This window comes from Parasteatoda tepidariorum, chromosome 5, assembly GCF_043381705.1.
Source record: "Parasteatoda tepidariorum isolate YZ-2023 chromosome 5, CAS_Ptep_4.0, whole genome shotgun sequence".
NCBI lineage: Eukaryota > Metazoa > Arthropoda > Arachnida > Araneae > Theridiidae > Parasteatoda > Parasteatoda tepidariorum.
Genome location: NC_092208.1, coordinates 23,481,070 through 23,500,018, shown reverse-complemented (window position 1 = coordinate 23,500,018; position 18,949 = coordinate 23,481,070). Strand labels below are relative to the sequence as shown.

At 31.7% G+C, this 18,949-nt stretch overlaps 1 protein-coding gene across 2 annotated transcripts in view; it reads right to left on the bottom strand.

The window, feature by feature from the left end:
- Positions 1 to 4,221: 4,221 nt before the first annotated feature.
- LOC107451291 (very long chain fatty acid elongase 4) overlaps positions 4,222 to 18,949 on the bottom strand; it is an 18,893-nt gene continuing 4,165 nt past the window's right edge. The window contains exons 2-7 of one of the 2 annotated variants that reach the window (XM_043056108.2): positions 18,496 to 18,686; positions 15,601 to 15,684; positions 10,896 to 10,955; positions 9,672 to 9,780; positions 7,822 to 7,958; positions 4,222 to 4,433 (exon numbers count right to left, since the gene is read on the bottom strand). In XM_043056108.2, the coding sequence (XP_042912042.1) occupies positions 4,275 to 4,433; positions 7,822 to 7,958; positions 9,672 to 9,780; positions 10,896 to 10,955; positions 15,601 to 15,684; positions 18,496 to 18,686 (740 nt within the window). In that variant the 3' untranslated portion in view covers positions 4,222 to 4,274. The remainder of the gene's footprint in view (positions 4,434 to 7,821; positions 7,959 to 9,671; positions 9,781 to 10,895; positions 10,956 to 15,600; positions 15,685 to 18,495; positions 18,687 to 18,949) is intronic. The other variant, XM_043056109.2, reaches the window with a different exon arrangement.

Genomic DNA, 18,949 nt, shown 5'->3' with positions numbered 1-18,949 from the left:
TTTTCTTTGTTCACCCTTTTCACATCGTTTATCTTTCTCTAAATAAAACAGTCTTTTTCCTTTCTTACACCTTACGACAACGGAAGTGTAAAGAGGTCATAAGGTCAGAGTGTAACCACCGGCAAGTTCCTAAAAACTAAAGACCATCACCTCACCTGCTTGATCAATTTTAATCTGATCAGAAACAAAATGTTCTGATAGAACAGTAAAACTTTCTGTTCTTAGTCAAAAAAAAAATTAAATAAGAAGTATCTATTTTGAGAGCTTTAATGAAAACTGCTACCAAATTATCCCTTGCTGAGGCAGGGCTGAAAGTCCATATATATCAAGACGGAAAAGGGTAAAAACTGGTAACATATAAGTTTCATTTTCAGCTTTTTTTTTGTGTCTAAAAAATATCCATAGCTACCAAATTATTTAAAAGGATGCAATTTATATATTTAATTGCTTTTTCCCCGAGAAAAAATTAATAGCAGTGAATTGATTATTGTCAAGAATTGATTTACTCCTCTCAAAAATTATGGCTGAGGAAAATACATGTTCCTTAACTCAACGATGGGAAAATTCTTTTACAATTCAAATGTCACTCGATCTTATCATTATTGAAAAGTGTTGTCTGTTTCCTTTCTGAAATTCTGACTTTCCCTCTTATGACATCATTTGTCCGAATTTCATATGCAAATTTCTTTTCTCAGGGGGAAACTTTCTGGGGGTTCTTTCTCTAAAAAAATTTTTATGAGAAACCACAGCGAAGCACAACCTTAAACTTTAAATGAATTAGAAGAACTATGTTTTTTGGTCATTCTGCCATATGAGTATTGCTTTTGCTCATTGCTAAAAAGTACTTTCCCTCGAGCCATCTAGTCCCTTTTTTACTCAGAAACTTGAACTGAAACTTGAACCTGCTGTCAATGAATTATATGGTTTCGGAAATCAAAAGGTACCTGCAGTAATCACTATTGGAAAAATTGAAGCTGATATCGAAGTCGAAAATGTAAAAGACAAAGAAATAAATATTTATGTTGTTCCTGATAATGCTCAGCCAGTTGATCCTATTATCGGACGAACATGGCCTGATCTATCATACATCGCTTATGCCAAAAAAGGGAAAAGATTTCGTATCGGATATCGGGAAAAAGAACCATTTAATAATTTCTTAATTGAGAAAAAGGTAATTGAATCCACATTAAAGTTCCTAACGCACCTGAATTGCAGGAAAATACAGTCAATCTTATTAGATCTCAAGCAGAAGACGTCGAAAATGGGTTAATTATGATGGAGAATCCTTCCGAAGACATTGGTTGTTTACTGGAAGTTAAAAATGGAAAAACTTGCATTCCTTTGACAAATATTGGACACAAAAATGTCGGGCTTTTAGGAGGTCAATGTGTTGGAAGAGCAAAAGTTGTTGAATTGTGCTCAGAAAATATCCTAAGTTCATTTAGCTGTAATAATTCTAAAGAAAAAGCTCCCATTAAATTGAGCGAAATGAAAATTTACTCTAATATTAGAAATGAACAGAATCAGGAATTGCTTCAACTATTGAATGGATATCAAGTTTGTTTTGCTATGAACATTTCAGACCGAGGATGGACTAACTAAATAGAAATTGATATTATAGAAGTTGAAGGGTCAAAGCCCATTTATATGAAACCAAATAAAGCTCCTGAAAGAACAGCTATTAAAGAAATTGTGGATGAAGGGAAAGAAAATGAAATAGTGTCTGAAGCAAGATCAACCTATGCAAGTGTTTTCATACTAGTAAAGAAGAAGACTGGTGTGAACAGACGTGTGGGTGACTACATTCGTCTTGACAGTCAAACTATAAAAGATAAGTTTCCATTGCCAAAAATTGATGATTTATTGGAGAAATTATGTGACTGTAGTTATTTTACAACTCTAGACTTGACGCAAGGGTATCTACAAATACCACAAACCGAAAAAGCCTAGAGAAAAACATCCTTTATTACCCCAGATGAAACTGGATAGTTCAAAAGGATGATTTTTTTCTTAACTAATGCCCCAGCCGAATTTCAACGATTAATGTACCACCTATTAGGTCAGTCGTACAACAATTGTGTAATATGTTATTTGGATGACATACTTGTTACAGCAAAAACGTGAGGAGAAATGATACGGAAGTTAAATGAAGTAGTTAAAGCATTACTATCCGCGAATTTATCCCTGAAATTACTTAAATGTAAGTTTGGAAAGAAAGAAGTGGAGTATCTAGGATTTATTATAAACAGAAACTGAATTAAACCTTGAGCAATAAAAGTAGAAGCTATATCTAAGTTTCCCCAACCTCAAAATATACGCGACGTTCGACGATTTCTTGGTTTAACAAGTTTCCTTAGAAGATTCATTCCAAATTAAAGCTCGATATCTAACTCAACTGACAAAAAAAAATACGAAATTTTCAAATGGGAAAAAGACCAAGAAGAAGCGTTTGAAATCTTTAAACGTGAGACAACAAATCAACCAATTTTGGCTCTTAATAATCCAGAACAGAAAACTGTTCACAGCGATGCACGTGAAGATGGTATAGCTGGTATTTTGCTTTTAAAATGTTCGGTGGAACAACGCTTAATAGATGATCCACCCGTTCGTCTTTTGGAATTTGTGCTCTCTCTGCTATACGCTCAAAATTGATAAGATGTAATGTCGTTTCATTTTTATTCTCTTGAAATTTCGAAGTTAGTTGTAATAACTGTATTTTATGAGTTGTTTAGTATTTGATTCTAATTCGAGCTTTCGCAGTTCTAAGGCACTGTCTTTCTTGATATCTTTCTAAGCATTCATTTTCGTCTCGCCGTTTTTGCTCTTGTCGCTCAAGTTCTCCCCGCCGTTGCTGTTCTTGTCCCTCAAGTTCTTCCCCCGTCTCTTGATACTCAAGTTCTTCTTGTCTAACTCGCTGCGCTGTAATTCTAACCAATGATATTTTCGCATTCTCAATCTCATAATTTTTATTTACCTGAATTATTTGCTTTATTTCAAACACATATGTACTTGAAAAGGAATCGGAATTGCTTCACCTGGCTCCCCAGCAAGATCAATGAGATTTGATTTTTTTATCCCTTATTAAGAAAGGCCATAACTCTTGTAGCATTAAAACGGATGAGCTACTGCGTTTTAGTTTACTTTAAAATAACTTAATAACTTGCAATACAATTTAAGAAGTTCAAATCATTTAATAGGAACAAATTAAACTTTTTAAAATCCACAACGCTGCCACCAGTAATAATTTTGTGGTGTCACAACTAACAGAAAATAGGACGGGAGTTCAAAAATTTATATCAAAATTTTAAACACAAATTCTTGAAAGGAAAAATAAACTATCTCTTTTCATGTAGAAAATCAGAAGTGGAAAAAAGGCATCATAGCTCATGCCTAACTCGATAAAGAAATATAACTATAGCTCGAGATATTTTTTAAGAAAATCTGCTTTGAGCTCTGTTTTATTAAAATATGCTCGTTACGTTACAGTGTCCTCACCATCAGTTTCTGTCTTGGATGCTTGTAAGGCAGCTGCAGTGGCTACTTTTTTCGTCTCTTCTACCTCTAAAGATATAACTTATTACATTATCTAAGTTGTTTAGTTTCCAAAGCTGTTTTCTAAACACTTGTAAAATTTTAAACTTTGTATTATCAAATTAATTTTCAACTAAAATATAACAATGGAAAATACAATTACAGCTCTTAAAATTGCAATAACTCTCAAATAAATTGAAATTTCAAAAAGAAAAAGCTCGTGTTAAGTACATTAACAAAAATGGTCCCCTCAGCATGCCAAATCTGAAATCTTTAGTTGCATTTCTGTGAACTGCAGACCTGAACGCATTTTGATGCAAATTCAAGAGTATTATGGAATAATAAAGTCGAATTCGAAATCTAATAATAGAATGTTGAATTGTTTTATTCCGCGTAATCTCTGCACACATTACTTTTTTCTTCTTTTTTTTAATAACTAAGTTTACAGGTCTTATCGTTCATCATCAGCAAAACCAAATGTAAAGTTAAGCATGGAATGAAAACAGCGAAGGTGCCACTTAAGATTTTCTATGATAAAGCAGAAATGTCTAATACAATAAAACTTTTTTGTATTTATTTGGCCAGCTTAATTAAATTGACATATCGACTTAACTAAATTAACTATTGGCGATATTTATGTATAAATATCGTCTGAAAAATAACAAGTACACAGTTATTTTACGGTAAACATTTTATTGAAATAAATCAGGTTTTATTTGATAATTATTTAAAAACTATTTTAATTATTCAGTTTTTGTTCCATAAGATTTGACGTAAAAATTAAGGAAAAAAAGCAAAATTATTAACACAAATACAAACAATCCCATTTCAACACTTTCAAGAGGTTCACATCCAGTTGCAAATGAAAATAAAATGTATGACATAAGGACTACAAATTGTGCCTAAAAAATAATATTTCTATTATTAATGAATTAATTGAAATATATACACGCATATTAAAAATAATTTTTTGTTATTAAATAATGTTTCCACAAAAATAGCATTTTATCCCCTTTGTCATCACGATGCACTGAGCTATCTAAAGATACCTCAGCGTAAATAATTTGATAACACTAGCTATTAAAAATTAAGAAAAATCACAAAAATAACCATAACTCAAAAAACTACGCATTAAAATTACTTTAATTGGCACATATAATAATGTATAAAATGACATAAAAATATTAACCAACAAAAATATGTTAATGCAGAAACTGGTATATGCAGAAAATAAATAAATTAAAAAAAATGCTTTTAGTATGAAGTATGATCACCTCTAGCTGCATACGGTCTACCAGTCTAAGTATACGGTCTACCAGTTCCATTTGAAGTGCCATCCATTGCTCTTGACAAGCAGTTGCAAACCTGGCAATGGTCTGAAGCGGTGAATTGAAAGCAGCTACATGTCCTTCTAATGCATCCCAAACATGCTCAATAATATTCAAGCCTGGTGATCGATTTGGCCACCTCAAGCGCTGAATTCTTTATTACTGAAAATAATTATCCACGATGCGCCGGCCAGGTGGCCGAGCGGTTAGCGTGCCTGACTATGAAGCCATAGGCTGCGGGTTCGAATCCCGCTCTGGGCATGGATGTTTCTCTCTCTCTCTTTGTGCTGTCCTCTGTTGTGTGTGTGTATGATGTGTGAATGTCGCCCACCCTATAAACGGGTTTGTGGCATTGTGGCGTGGGCAATGTTGCTCGCCTCCGTGACTTTGGTTCACAGGTGCCCACTGGGTAACGCGAAATGGGCAACAATTCTGGCATAGTATAGGCAAAAGATTCAAATTCAGTACCTGCCATTGGAAAAAAAAATAATAATTATCCACGATGCGAATTCTGTACGGCTTTGCGTTATCGTTCTTTATTACAAAATCCTCTCCTATTGCACCAGCATAAGGGCGCACATAAACTCCAAGGATGTCATCTCTGTACACGAGAGCATTTACGGTTCCACGTGAATAGACACGAAGGTCTGTACGCCTACCCAATGAGAAACGACCCCACGCAGAGACGCTGCTTACTTGGTATATATCTCTTTCACAGATGTTTGATGAATGATATCAGGTTCAACTCAATTCAAACAATCAATTCAAACAATTCCTACAATAACTTTGGAAGCTGAACCTGGACTCATCTGTGAAGAAAACATCCCTTCATTAGGCAGCCACTCGTGAACATGTTGTTGTGCTCAACTCAAACGCTCCCTTCTATGGCGTGACTAAAGTGGCACGCAAATAACTGATCACCTAGCAAACTAACCATGTTCATAAAACCTTCTACGTGCAGTAGACATTGGTACCAATCTTCTAGTGGCTGCACTAAGAGAGGATCTGAGCTGATTCGGTATTTCGGCTCTATTCCTGCGATAAGTAGCCTTCTAGCTGCCGAACCTGCTGTTAGAAATTACAGCCAAAGTCTGTGACGCACAGAAGGACTCGCATTTAACCATTTGGCTACTTCTATATTATTTTGCCCTACCTCTAGTCTTCCTATAGACCTCCATCACCATACATATANTAAGAAAAAACAAAGAAAAATTATAGACTTATGAAAAAAAGGGGGGGAAATAATAAGTAAAAAAATAACAAACAACAGTTTATATATATATTTAAAAAAAAAAAAAAAGGATGAAGGATATTTTGCTTTGGCTATATTGATACAATATTCGAATGCACTCCTTTTAGAGGATTTAATTGTGTGAGCCAATGAAGAGGTTACATCTTTTTTTCCAGATTTTTATTGAAATTTTTGTTTTTTAGAGAGAGAGTGAGAGAGAGAGAGAGAGAGACCGAGAGAGAGAGAGACTGACTCTCACTCTCCTTCTTCGTAATAATGTACCCCAGCAGCAAAATAACTGTTGTTATTTTCTTATCTAGGCCCTGTATAGAATTTTCCGATTCTCCCGATATTTTACAGCCTCTTTACAACCAATATCGATCATATAAAAAACTATGAGACTTACCTAATATTTTATGTTCATTACTCAGCCACTATAGTCCCTATATTGGTCCTTTATAAATCAGTATTAGCCCTATATAAGACCAATATTAAAAAAATATAAACATCCCTATAATGATCCCTCGGTGCACGTTTATTTGACTGACATATATAATAAACCGCTTGCAGCAGTTCCCAAATAGTGTTTTGGCTAACTCTAGGGTTCTGTGGAATAGTTGAAGGGCTACCGAGAGTTAGTACTTTTGTTAAATAGTGATGATTTTTAAAACCCCTGATTGTATTTAGTAGATCCACCCTATAATTCCTAATTTCTTTAATCTTACGGTTTTTCTTATCAAACTACTTCAAGTAAAGTGTCAATAAAAAAGAAATAGCATTTTTTGAAGGAAAATGTAATGTTTCTAATAACCATGTGTTAAACAAATTATGAAAATAAAAGCAAGCATTTATAAAATGTTCCATTAGTATTTCCTATCTCGCTTTTCAAGTCAAAATAACTCAATTCTTTAAGATATTTTTCCTTAAGAAAATATTTTTCCATTATTATCCATTTTCAAAGCTTATAGCAGTTCTCTCAAGCTTTTATTTCGAAATAAAGAATAATTCGGCTAATTTTCAGAATTTTCAGCTTTTGTATATACACCAGAAACACATTTATAACTAGACAACATTTGCACAAGGACTGCAAATTTCACTGCCTAACCTAAAACTTAATTTAAAATTAATAATAATAAAACGATGAAAACTCTTCATTCCTCTGATTATATGTTTTAAATAAAGACATGCAGGTTGTAACATTCCCAACTACTTTAAACTTTATTTACAAATATAGGGTTTTGCAGAAAGAAGGTTGATTATTTAGGGTTCCATGACTGAAAAAAAATTGGGAACTTCTGTGTCAACTATCCAAATCTACTATACCAACTAACAGTTTGCTTTAAGTGTTGCCAGAGGGCGCAGCGGTGTGCTTGGCTAAGAGAAAATTATCGAAAAGCACCGTGGTGACGTCAGAGCACTTAATAGAGCCCGTGGCATAAATAAGCAAAAAAATACAGTTTAATATATATTTACAATTTATGATAGTCTTATATGCTGACGGAAATCCGGGTTTTCCTCCTTAATTAAGGAATCAAAGCATTAGATTTTTTAGCTAATTAAAATGTAACAATGGAAAACGGTTTAAGACTATTATGTTTAGGTGTTATAAAGAAAATATTTAATTTTACTCTATGCATATTATGTACGTATTAGAATTAAAGACAGTAAATGAGATTAAAAAAAACTGATAAACCATATTTTAATTTAAATTCAAGTTTTAAATCTACTTACGATTTGTATCATTGTCAAATACTTTTTCCACCCTAAATATATTTGAACATGAGGACCAATGGCTGCCAATCCATAATATAGATACATGAACACATGAATCACACAGTTAATGTTAGAGCCAAGAATATAACTAAAACCTGAAATTTACAAAATACTGTATTGCAAATTCAATCCAAAATAATGACAGTAGTTACTATTACTATTATTTCGAGTCACACTCATTGCCTGTCTTGAAAAATAAAAGGTTTACTTGCATGATACGTTAGAACGATACAAGTACGTTACATCGAATGATACAAGTACTAGTACTCATACGCGTTAAAATGAAATATATTTTAAACAACAATACCTTCACTTCAAAGGAGGAGGTCAAACAATACCTGGATCATATTTTTGCAAGCCAAGAACAGACATTTATGAGCGCAAAAAGAAATATTTCATTAATATGAAATCATATTACTGCTAGACAAATGGCAAAATCTACTGGACAAAAAAGGGTAATATATAATTCAATAAAGTATTTACGATATAATGTAATTACTCACTTCATTAGGAAAAAAAATTCCGAACAGCCCAATACCATTTCAAATATCAAGAGTTACATGTGTCTTTTTAAATTTTATGAAAAAGGAAAAAGCTATGACTTTTAATTATAACTATATTTAGCAGAATTTTCATACTCAGAACAGGAGGCGTAAAATAGAGGACAAAAACTTTACCATACAACTTTCTGACCTAACCGTTAGGATTTTCCAACAATTAAAATAAGTATATACACTTTTTTCTGCTGCTTGCTATTACAGACCACTTAAACTAAAATATTTCACGAACCACTTCTTTTAATTTTGTAGTCAGGAAAGTGTTGGGCATGATGGTTATTTTCTAAATATTATTGTTTTATTTTTTTCTCAGTTAGAAGACACATTTGTTGCAAAATTTTTAATTATTTATATAAATTTGTTGAAAAAATATAGTTTTTGTAAGAAGAAAGCAAAAAACAGTGTGTTTCTTTTTCCGTCCATTTTTCACAGCATTGCCCATGTAATGAACTGTTATTAATACATGATATAATTATGATATATGTTACATGATAAGCAAAATAAACTGAAACCCATATTTATTTCTATGGAAAATTATAACTCTTCGATTTTTTCGATTTCTAATATTTGGAAAAAATGGATACTCAAATTTCGCGAAACTTTTTTCACTTTTGACGATACCGTGTCCTGATATATGTTCCGAGGAAACTTTTCATCAAATTGACAAATCATCATTTCTTCGAGGAAACGAGTTTCGTCAATGGTAAAGAAATTTTTCGACATTTTATTACTCTCTCCAAAGAACAACTTGTAGTGCCTAATATATCTAACTTTTCTGATAATTGCTACATCGTGGGCACGCTCAACGATAAATGCCACGTTAACTACACAAGACAGATAGAACAGAGAGATAAATTACACCTGTTCCGTTGCGGAATTCACATCTGGGATCAAGACCAATTCCTCGACTATCATACATACCGGTCGGCTTCTTTCGTCACTTTGTTTTCGATCGTCTAGTCTTCATCCCAGTTTCGTCATTCTAGTTAACAATCTCTAACAAAGCACTATGATGAGATTTCGAATTTGAGAGTTTCCGTTTTGTTGCGAATAGCGCGATTTCGGGATGAAATGATTCTCTAAGTCAAAATTGACGAAATATAGCTCTAGGACTGTTGATCCGTCAAAGGGGAGAGTTTTATTTCTGAGAGTGAAATGACCTCATTATTTTTGAATGATTCACATTACACCCAGAAACACTACTTTTTCTTTTTGCTTTAAGAAAAAATAAATGTAAAAAATTAATCTTACTAGGCAGTTCAAGCTTGGAGAAATAAAAGGGAAATAAAGATATGCCGGTGTGGTGAATCACATGAAGATGAGTAATTTGTGAATTTTTCTTTCTAAGGGCGAAAAATATCTGAAAAACAAATACATTTCAGTAAAAGATATTCGAATATCAGAACGATTCATCTATATGAAAAATGAAGTTTTAGATTTAATTTACAACTTTCGTGAAATAATATATGACTATTATCATGGTTTGTAGCGAATGACACAAAACACATTTTTTGGGAGTAACCTCAGTTAAAGGGGAACTAGGAATTTGGTGTCCATAAGTTAAGATTTCAAAAATCAAACAAGTAAATTTCCATTTTTTTTCTTGTTCTACAGTTCATTTCTGCAAGTGTCTCCATTTAAGCAAATTCAACGCCATTTTCCTTTGGTGGTTACAGCGTCATCTGTGAACCAAAATGTAAAGACCTTCAAGTCAAATTTCTGAAAAATCCAAATCGGAAAGGAAAGAGTGCCGTTCACAGAGAAGTTTTAAAAGTTGTCTCTTATCCCACTACCAGTAGCTGAGATTAGGGAGTAGTCGAGTTTTGTATCATTGAATACATAAAGTAAGTATATTAATATTTCAGAAATTACAGCACCGATTACAGCGCCATATGTAAACTTAAATGTAAAGACAAATTTCTTAAAGATCCAAATCGGAAAGAAAAAAAGGGTGTTTCCTGTTAAGTTGTCTTCGAGTTCTGAACAAATAGTGCAGGTATATAAATGTAGAAATATAATATTTCATTTTTAAAGAAATATTTGATAATTTTAAATCAGCCTGTAAGAATGCGATTTAATTTGTGTGTTAATAAAATACCTTATCATTTATTTAATATTTAAGCGTTCATCACTATCACTGCACTTTTGTCTTTTACTTATGGAACTTATTTTGTTATTTACTTATATTCGTTATTATCTTACTTATTTCGTTATTTAGTTATTTTCGGTGTTTTTAAAATTGTGAAATCTCAACCAGTATGAGATTTCTACAACATATAATTCTAAGTTTCCTTTTTTACAGATGTAAACTTTCATTTGCCCTAAGTTTTTTGTACTTCTTTATTTAATTATTTGTCCCCATAAATTGATCAAAGTGAAAGAAAAATATCTTCTTTAAGAGTTTCGTTAAATAATAGTTATAAGAAAATTGCTAAGAAATTAGGATATATATGTAAAAAAATATAATTTACTTACAGTATCAAACCATTCTATAAACTTCAGTAAGGCGTTATACGAAATCAAATTGAATCCTTTCTGTTAAGACAAAAGTATAAAAAGTTTATTATTGGTGGAATTAAACTGGATATATTGAAATATTAGTAAAACTTATAAAATAAAGCATTACCGAAACAAAGTTTAATCATTTATCAAAACTTGTCTCTGTTAAATACAGCTTTATGAAATCATACAGATACAGAGTGGTCATAAAAATACTCCCTCTAGCAACCAATATTCTAGACCCTTCAACGAAAAATTTTATTTCGTTATTTTTTATATTTTTAGTTATTTTATTTTTGAGTTATGCGATCGAAATTGTGGTGATTTTTAAAACATTTTGAGGTTACGGTTACAGTATACAATTTTAACTTTTATATTACATTGCAGCATCTACTTTTCCTCATAGAAACATAATTCTCTGAATAAAATACTTAAAATATAGTTATAACTCTACTAGTGTCAAAAAGGGCTACGCTGAGGAAAAGAAAGAAGTATGTAAGAAACTAATGACTGTGGTTCCTTCCCTTATATATCAGAGTGCTTTGTAGAAGTTAATAAAAAAACAGGTCAACAAAAAAAAATTTCATTAATCTCTCTTTAGAATCGCCATTATTGCTTTGTGGTTGGTGATTATTCTGCAATAATACTGCCCAGGTCACAAATTAATTTTGTAGCTGTAACATATACCTTTACTGCACTTCACATTATTACTTTTTTATACTGCTTGCTGTACAGTAGAACCCCGGTTTTACGGTGTCCATTTCGTACGTTATTTCGTTATTCCGTTATTTTTTAGTTCGTAAAAAATGCTTATACCAATGATGTTGTATTTGCTAGGATTTTACTTTACCCTTCATAAGAAAATCCCGCTTTATGCGTTTTTCTAAACGATCAAAATTATTTTTCTCCTCAAAGCTGGCACAATACTTTTCCTGAAGTTTATTTTTCTTCGACTTCGTCTTTTTTTTTTCTTTTTTCTTAAAAAAGAGACGTGTTAATTAGCTGTTTTTCAGACATTCTTTCGATTTTATCTTTAAGTCCTTCGGTGAGGGAGATGGATTTTTCCGTTATTCAAAATCAGAGCGGTGGTTGAATGGGTAAAGCCCGGGAAGAGGGTTTTAAGGAAGTATGGGAGCTAAAATTATAAGATTTGTGACGGGATTTTTTTCCGTTAAACTTCAATCTTTCTAATCTTGGAATAGTTCAATCACGTAAAGAGCGTTACACTAAACAATCGGTTAGGTAATCGTTTCTTTTTCATGATTCCAGTGATCTACAAGACGCTTCTTAAGCAAAAATTAATGCTCTGGAAGCTTTGAATTTGATTTCTATTGCGTTGGGCAGTGTCAACTAAAATGTATTACAAATGTGTTTTTAATAAAGTTTCTCGGGGTTAATAGCTTCGCGGTATCCAAGGGGGAACATTGGCCCTTTAGTATAAAATTGTATGTCAGAAGATTTTCCGAAGTTGATGAGTATATCGATTGCAACACACATCCCATTACTTTGCAATTCCGTCAATATCTGATTAATGTTTGCTCCCGTTAATAGTGATGAAAACGATGAAGATGAGCAAAAAATATCGGAAGATATACCTAAACTGATCAAGAGTTTGAAAGCATGTCACCTCTGAAACATTTTCGAATGTATACCGTAACGCAAATTTGTAAAAAATAGCAAGGAGGGATGTTGTTATTGCATCTAAAAGCAAAAAAAACTTTAAAGATTACACATTTTTTCTTGTACACTGGTGAAATTAATTAAGAGAATTTGCATATTTTATAGAATTTCATGAAAAGAACTGAACTGAAAGTAAAACCACTACTTCCAGACAAAAATGCTAATCTTGTACATCAAATTCGCAAGTGGACACGCGTGTGCTGTCGATACATTAAGAGATCCATACAGCTGATTTTCCATCATATACCGCGCTGCCATAAGCAAAGAGCAACTTTGGTCTTCTTCTTGATATGTTAGATCCCTCATCTAGGGTCTATCAAAATGTGCATCTAAATCTCTTGCAATCAATTTAGCTACCATTGATTTGTCGATGACCACATTATGGCCTGAAGACTCATCTTCAATGTCAACAGAACTGGGTCAGTCTTTGCATCTCTGTTGCACTCTTTGTCTATCCCATTCGTGCGGGCACCTATCGTGAATCAGTGCATGGAACGCAAGAAACAACTACTGCTAGAATTCATCATAGTTTAACGCCTAGGGAGCTTCCCCCATAGGCACTGCCCATGCCCTCCTTTTGTCCCTTAAGAGGACGCCATAACATGGGAGAAACTTCTCATCCCAAATTTTCTTTCTACTTCATTACTAATTTGAAATTTATAGGAAAGAAAAAGTGAGTATAGGCAAACTTTCATTTATTTACTTATCATGAAAATATGTGATGGAGACTGCTTATCTTGGAAAACTGGACTTGTAGATAATACAATCATATTGGTACTACATACAACAGCAAAGAAAAAACTTCTTGCTTTATATTCGATGCACCTATTTGTATTATCGGTAGCAGGAGACCTGAGTGTAGCGTATCTACCACTACAAAATTACAACTACAATTCACTAGTATATAAGACATGTTAACTCGACTCTATGTAGGGGTACCTTTTCATAGACGACAGTTGACATGGTCTAATACTCCTCTCCCCACATTGGTGACCTTCGGACGTGTTGTGAACACGCCTATCTTGACAGTAACGCCCACTTCGATTTGGAAACGCCTACTTCGATGGATAGTCCACATTGAATAGTTGACTTTCTGCTTGCGGCTGCGACTTTATCCACCTCCTCGCACTGTTGCTATTCAGTTTCTTCTCAATCACCCACAACGCCGGCTTGCATACACTCGACTACTAAAGGCAACACGGGAGCGACAACGACGTGATGTTAATACACCTCTCACATTCAGCACTCATAAAGTATGGTGATCTTAATACAGCTCTCCCGGTTTCGCACAAAGACAGCAATGATTCAACTAGTGGTATCCATTCATCGAATTCTATCACAGATATAATTCTGGAAGGGGAGTACTGTAGCGTATCTATCACTACAAAATTACAACTACAATTCTCTAGTATATAAGACATGTTAACTCGACTCTATGTAGGGGTACCTTTTCATAGACGACAGTTGACATGGTCTAATACTCCTCTCCCCACACTGAGTAAATCAGAACCTGTCATTGCTCTATTTGTTTTCGAACTATAACCGATAACCTATTAGAACTGATTTTTTTATACACAAAATTTATGACATTTTTATTTCAAGAATAATGATATAAAGTTTGAGAATTTAAAATTTATGAACAAAAAGAAATGTGAACAATTAATTATTGCCATTGATACCCAAATCAAAATTCATACGAGTAGCAGCAACAAAAAATGCTAGTTTCTGCTATGTATTGCTTTGTCTGCTAGATTTTCATGCTATAATAAGCTTCATAATGCTAACTAGCATCAAATGCTATACAGCTAGCTTAAATAACAATTACATGATAAGTTGTATACAAGGATCTCATGCTTATTTGTTGCTTAAGCTTCGTCCAAATCATGGAAAGGTAGACATCTGAAGGAGCTATAATGTGCTTTTTTAAGCTTGCCAGCTTAATCTGCTATGTAGGCAGCTACGGTAGAAATGACATGACATGCTATAAACCAGCCTTACAACCCTTAGGAAAATTTGCCATAGGTTTGCCATAAAAAATNACTGGTGACGTTTATATAATCTCTAAATGTGCTTTTTTAAGCTTGCCAGCTTAATCTGCTATGTAGGCAGCTACGGTAGAAATGACATGGCATGCTATAAATCAGCCTTACAACCCTTAGGAAAATTTGCCATAGATTTGCCATAAAAAAATGCCATAAGATATTCCTATGGCAAATGAAATGACATGACATGCTAAACCTGCCTTACAACTAAAATGCAGTTCGGATGAATAAGAGTAAACTATGAGTTTATCTTATCTTACTATGATAGCTTACTATGAAACTATGAGTTTATTGAAGGATATTTAATTATTTTTTCTAGTGGCTTCGTTTACTTTCTATTTTTTTTTTAATATTTCGCAAAAAGCTGTTTCCATGACAGTTATCGTATTTATCTATAACAACGGTTTTCATCAATGAAATTTCATATTTTCGGTATTGAGCCTTATAAAAATGTTCTGTACAACATATGTTAATATTTTATACAAACCCAATAAACTGATTAGCACAATGGTACTTTTGGAGGACAATTTAATAATTCACAACTTTAATTAAATCAAATTGTGCACTTAATCACTGATTTAATTAGCTTTGTATTGGATATCAAAACATCATATTGCAATCCAATGCATTTTTTAAGAGTTTTTTTTCCTGCCAAAACAAAATGAACTTAAACTGAAAAAAATTTCTTTAAGGTAAAGGAATACGCAGACCTAATACAGCACATAAAACATTCCAGAGCAAAAAAAAACGTTTAAAAAAAAACAATTTATCATAACGACTTTGGAAGAACTGAAAGACTGAGTAGATGAAGTAAATGTGTATTTTACGTTAAAAATGTAAAATCAGTCTATACAGTCATTTGACATGTTTAATTATGATGTAAAAACGCATGTAAATAGCCTTTTTAAGGGAATAAACCTTTTATGTTTTGATAATGAGATGAACTAAATAAAGCTTACAGTTGCATAGTTATTTTTAACCTCCTTTGAAGCATTCCTCACGCTACATCTAACATTCCAATTTTCATATAAGTGACAAAACATCTGAAAAGAAGTTTATATATAATAAATACATTATACAAATGGTGTTCTCAAATTCTACTCTAACTGTTTAATTTTTTAAGAACATTTTAATGATGAGATGATTTAAAATTGTTCATGTAAAATAAACCGAAAATTCTCGTGGCTGTTCCTTTAGTACTAAAAGAAACAGTTTACATTCGTAAACAGTAATAATTACTCACTAATAGTCGCAACAATAAATACCTTTAGTATTTACTAGCTGATAAGGTAAAAGAAATCGTAAATGTGCAATTAAATGCTATTAAATATCTCTACTTAATAATTTAGATTAATTAGCATTATAGAATCATTCACAAAACGTTATTGATTAACATAATAGAATCATTCACAAAACGATATCGATTAGCATTATGGAATCATTCCCAAAAACATATTAATTAACATTGTGGAATCATTCACAAAGCGGAAAAGTGTAAACGGGTACAATTTAAAACAATTTCATTATTTTATTTTTCGTGGTCCTTCCCGATGACTTTACATTGTTAGATTCACCGAAATACAATTTTAGAATTTCATCTCATCAAAATAAAGGTCTCATCAAAATAACTACACTCAATATCGGCACCGAAAATGATGGCAAAAAATCGCAGACATTTTTTGACAGTCAAAACTTATCACAATTGAGAAATTGAGGCTTAAAATAAAAATAAAATTTTTTATTTCAATTTTAATTTAGATTAAAAAAATTAATTATAAATTATTTTTTTATAATTATTTTTAATTTTTTATTAAATGTTTATCCAAAACATACCAATTTAAATTTTTATCTGAGGCTGAATTTGCCACTTGTACCCACTGTAGATAAGTCCCGTGCTCTAGCGGCTGTGATGTTACTGATGAGAAACGACACGCAAACAGCTTTTTTTAAAAACATACATTTTTCATTCAAGTTTGAAATCACTGAACTTTTAGAATTCAACTAATAAAACTAAATTCTCATTTTTTTAATAAATTGATCCAAAATGGATACGTTATATCAGGTTTTCGTCTTCTTTCTCCACTGTTTACTTTAAGCACTGAAAAACACTCTTCGACTGTTTAAATATTTTTATGTGAATAGAGTTATCTTAAGTTCCTTCTATCCTATTATATAAAACACTAATGCGAATATAAGAAACGATGAAATTTCTTTTTCGAGTTGGAAACAACGAACTGAAAATTGAAATATAAAATTATATTCGGGTCTTTTACAAGAGAAATGTAAGCCTAATTCTGTTTCGGGTGGCCATTAAAAAAAAACTGCCGAACTGTTAATGACTCCATTGATAATTTAAAAAATATGGCATTTACACTATGCATACGCAGTAACTATAATACTAGTATATGTACTGCATTATTAGGTTTTCTACGGCTAACTAAAACTCATTCGAACCGAAATGTTCAGAAATTAAGGTTTGAACAGGATTTATTTCTTTTATATATTTGGAACTTAATTTTAAAAAGAGTACAAAGTCAGCCTAAATTACATTAGTATACTATGGGTGAGCTATGGTAGCAAAATAAGAATCAAACAATTGAATACTTTTTTTCTACATATTGATGATGTGTACAGTGCTAAAAAAAATATGTATATACGGAACACCCTGAATAACTTTGCATTTAATAACCACTGATCTAATAACTAAATCTTCACTATCTAGAACACATTTTTAACGTTAATTAATAAGTGCAAATGATATTTTAAATTAGGAAATCAGACACAAAAAAAGCATTTTTTTTAAAATAAATGTACCTGTTTTACGACCGATTCGGGTTTTTGATACCCATAATATAATGGGTAGCCGAAATTAAGGAAATATGGTATCAATAGCTTGTTCAGGAGAGTGGTCCAAAATTTGGACCTCATAATTTAACTTTTTGTTTATTTTCCCATGCATCGGGAACTTTTTAAGTGAATTGAGAATTTTTTGCACGCAATTATAAAACTCCGTTTCTCCAAAGTTAATTCCACACAAAAAATAACTCATCGTAAATATTTATTATTTTTTATTTTTTCATTTATGCTAGCAAAAAAAAATTTTAATTTCGAATTTGGATATACAATTATAAGATTCGTTTATTAAAAACAATTCCATGCGAAAAAATAATTTTTTGCAAATATTTATTATTTTTTATTATTTTATTTATCACTAGTTGAAAAAAATTTAAATTGTAAGGTAAATATTTTTTACATTATTCTAAAGAATATAATTTTTCATGGCAAAAAACTAAAGTTGGCCGAAATCAGTCGAATAGTTCTGCAAAAATCGAATTTTAACTGTGCTTAAAATCTAAAATATCGTCTGCGCTGATTAATTACCATATTTTAGGTCCTTATTAAGATTGAGTGCTGGAACATGAAGATCCGATTATTAGATCAAAAGTTATTCAGGGAGTTCCAATTATTTATTTATTTATTAATTTTTTTTGCGCAATATACAAAGTTTGAAAGTTACAAGTTAACCTTTTTCACATATTCTGATGTCTTCCCTGCGCAAAAAGAAATCCGCTATTTCTTAGAAAATTTCAGAATGTTCAATGGAATGAAGATTCTGCTACGCTTTTATTTCCTGCCCATATGTCTCTAACTGGTGACGTTTATATAATCTCTAAAATTTTATTAAAATAAATTTTAAAAATTAATTAATTGGAATAATTAATTGAAATTTTAATCAAAAAATTAATTTATTGAAAAAATTAATTAAGCCACATTTTTGCAAAATTTTTTCGATGCAGTTAGAACTTTCTATGCTAAGAGAACAACATTGGTATACAACATTAACTGTTTCTTACATGATATGCAAGAAGACCATTCAGGAAAGAGGATAGCAAATTGTAAACAATTAGAGTTTTTTTTAAAGCAAATGGTTTTCGGTTTTTCATAACCCATGGTATCACTAATTTCACCAATAAAACATAAATGGCAATTGCAAAATACACAATTCTTAGATCCATTGCTCGAATTTTCACTTCATTTAGGACACCTAAAAAGAAGACATTCGTTACAATATATATTTATATATATAATTAGCACAATTTAGATAAAAAGGATGAAAAGAAAAAAGAGAAAAACGAAGAAAATTAAACAAATTAATGAGTATTATTTACTGCGCATTAGCTGCAAGTATATAGAAATCATAAAATAAGTTAATAATATCGAAAAAATAATAAAGATTCATGAAAAGAGAAGAAGAAAAATCATTAAAATAAAATTATTTTGAAAATATTAGAAAAATTTATATATATA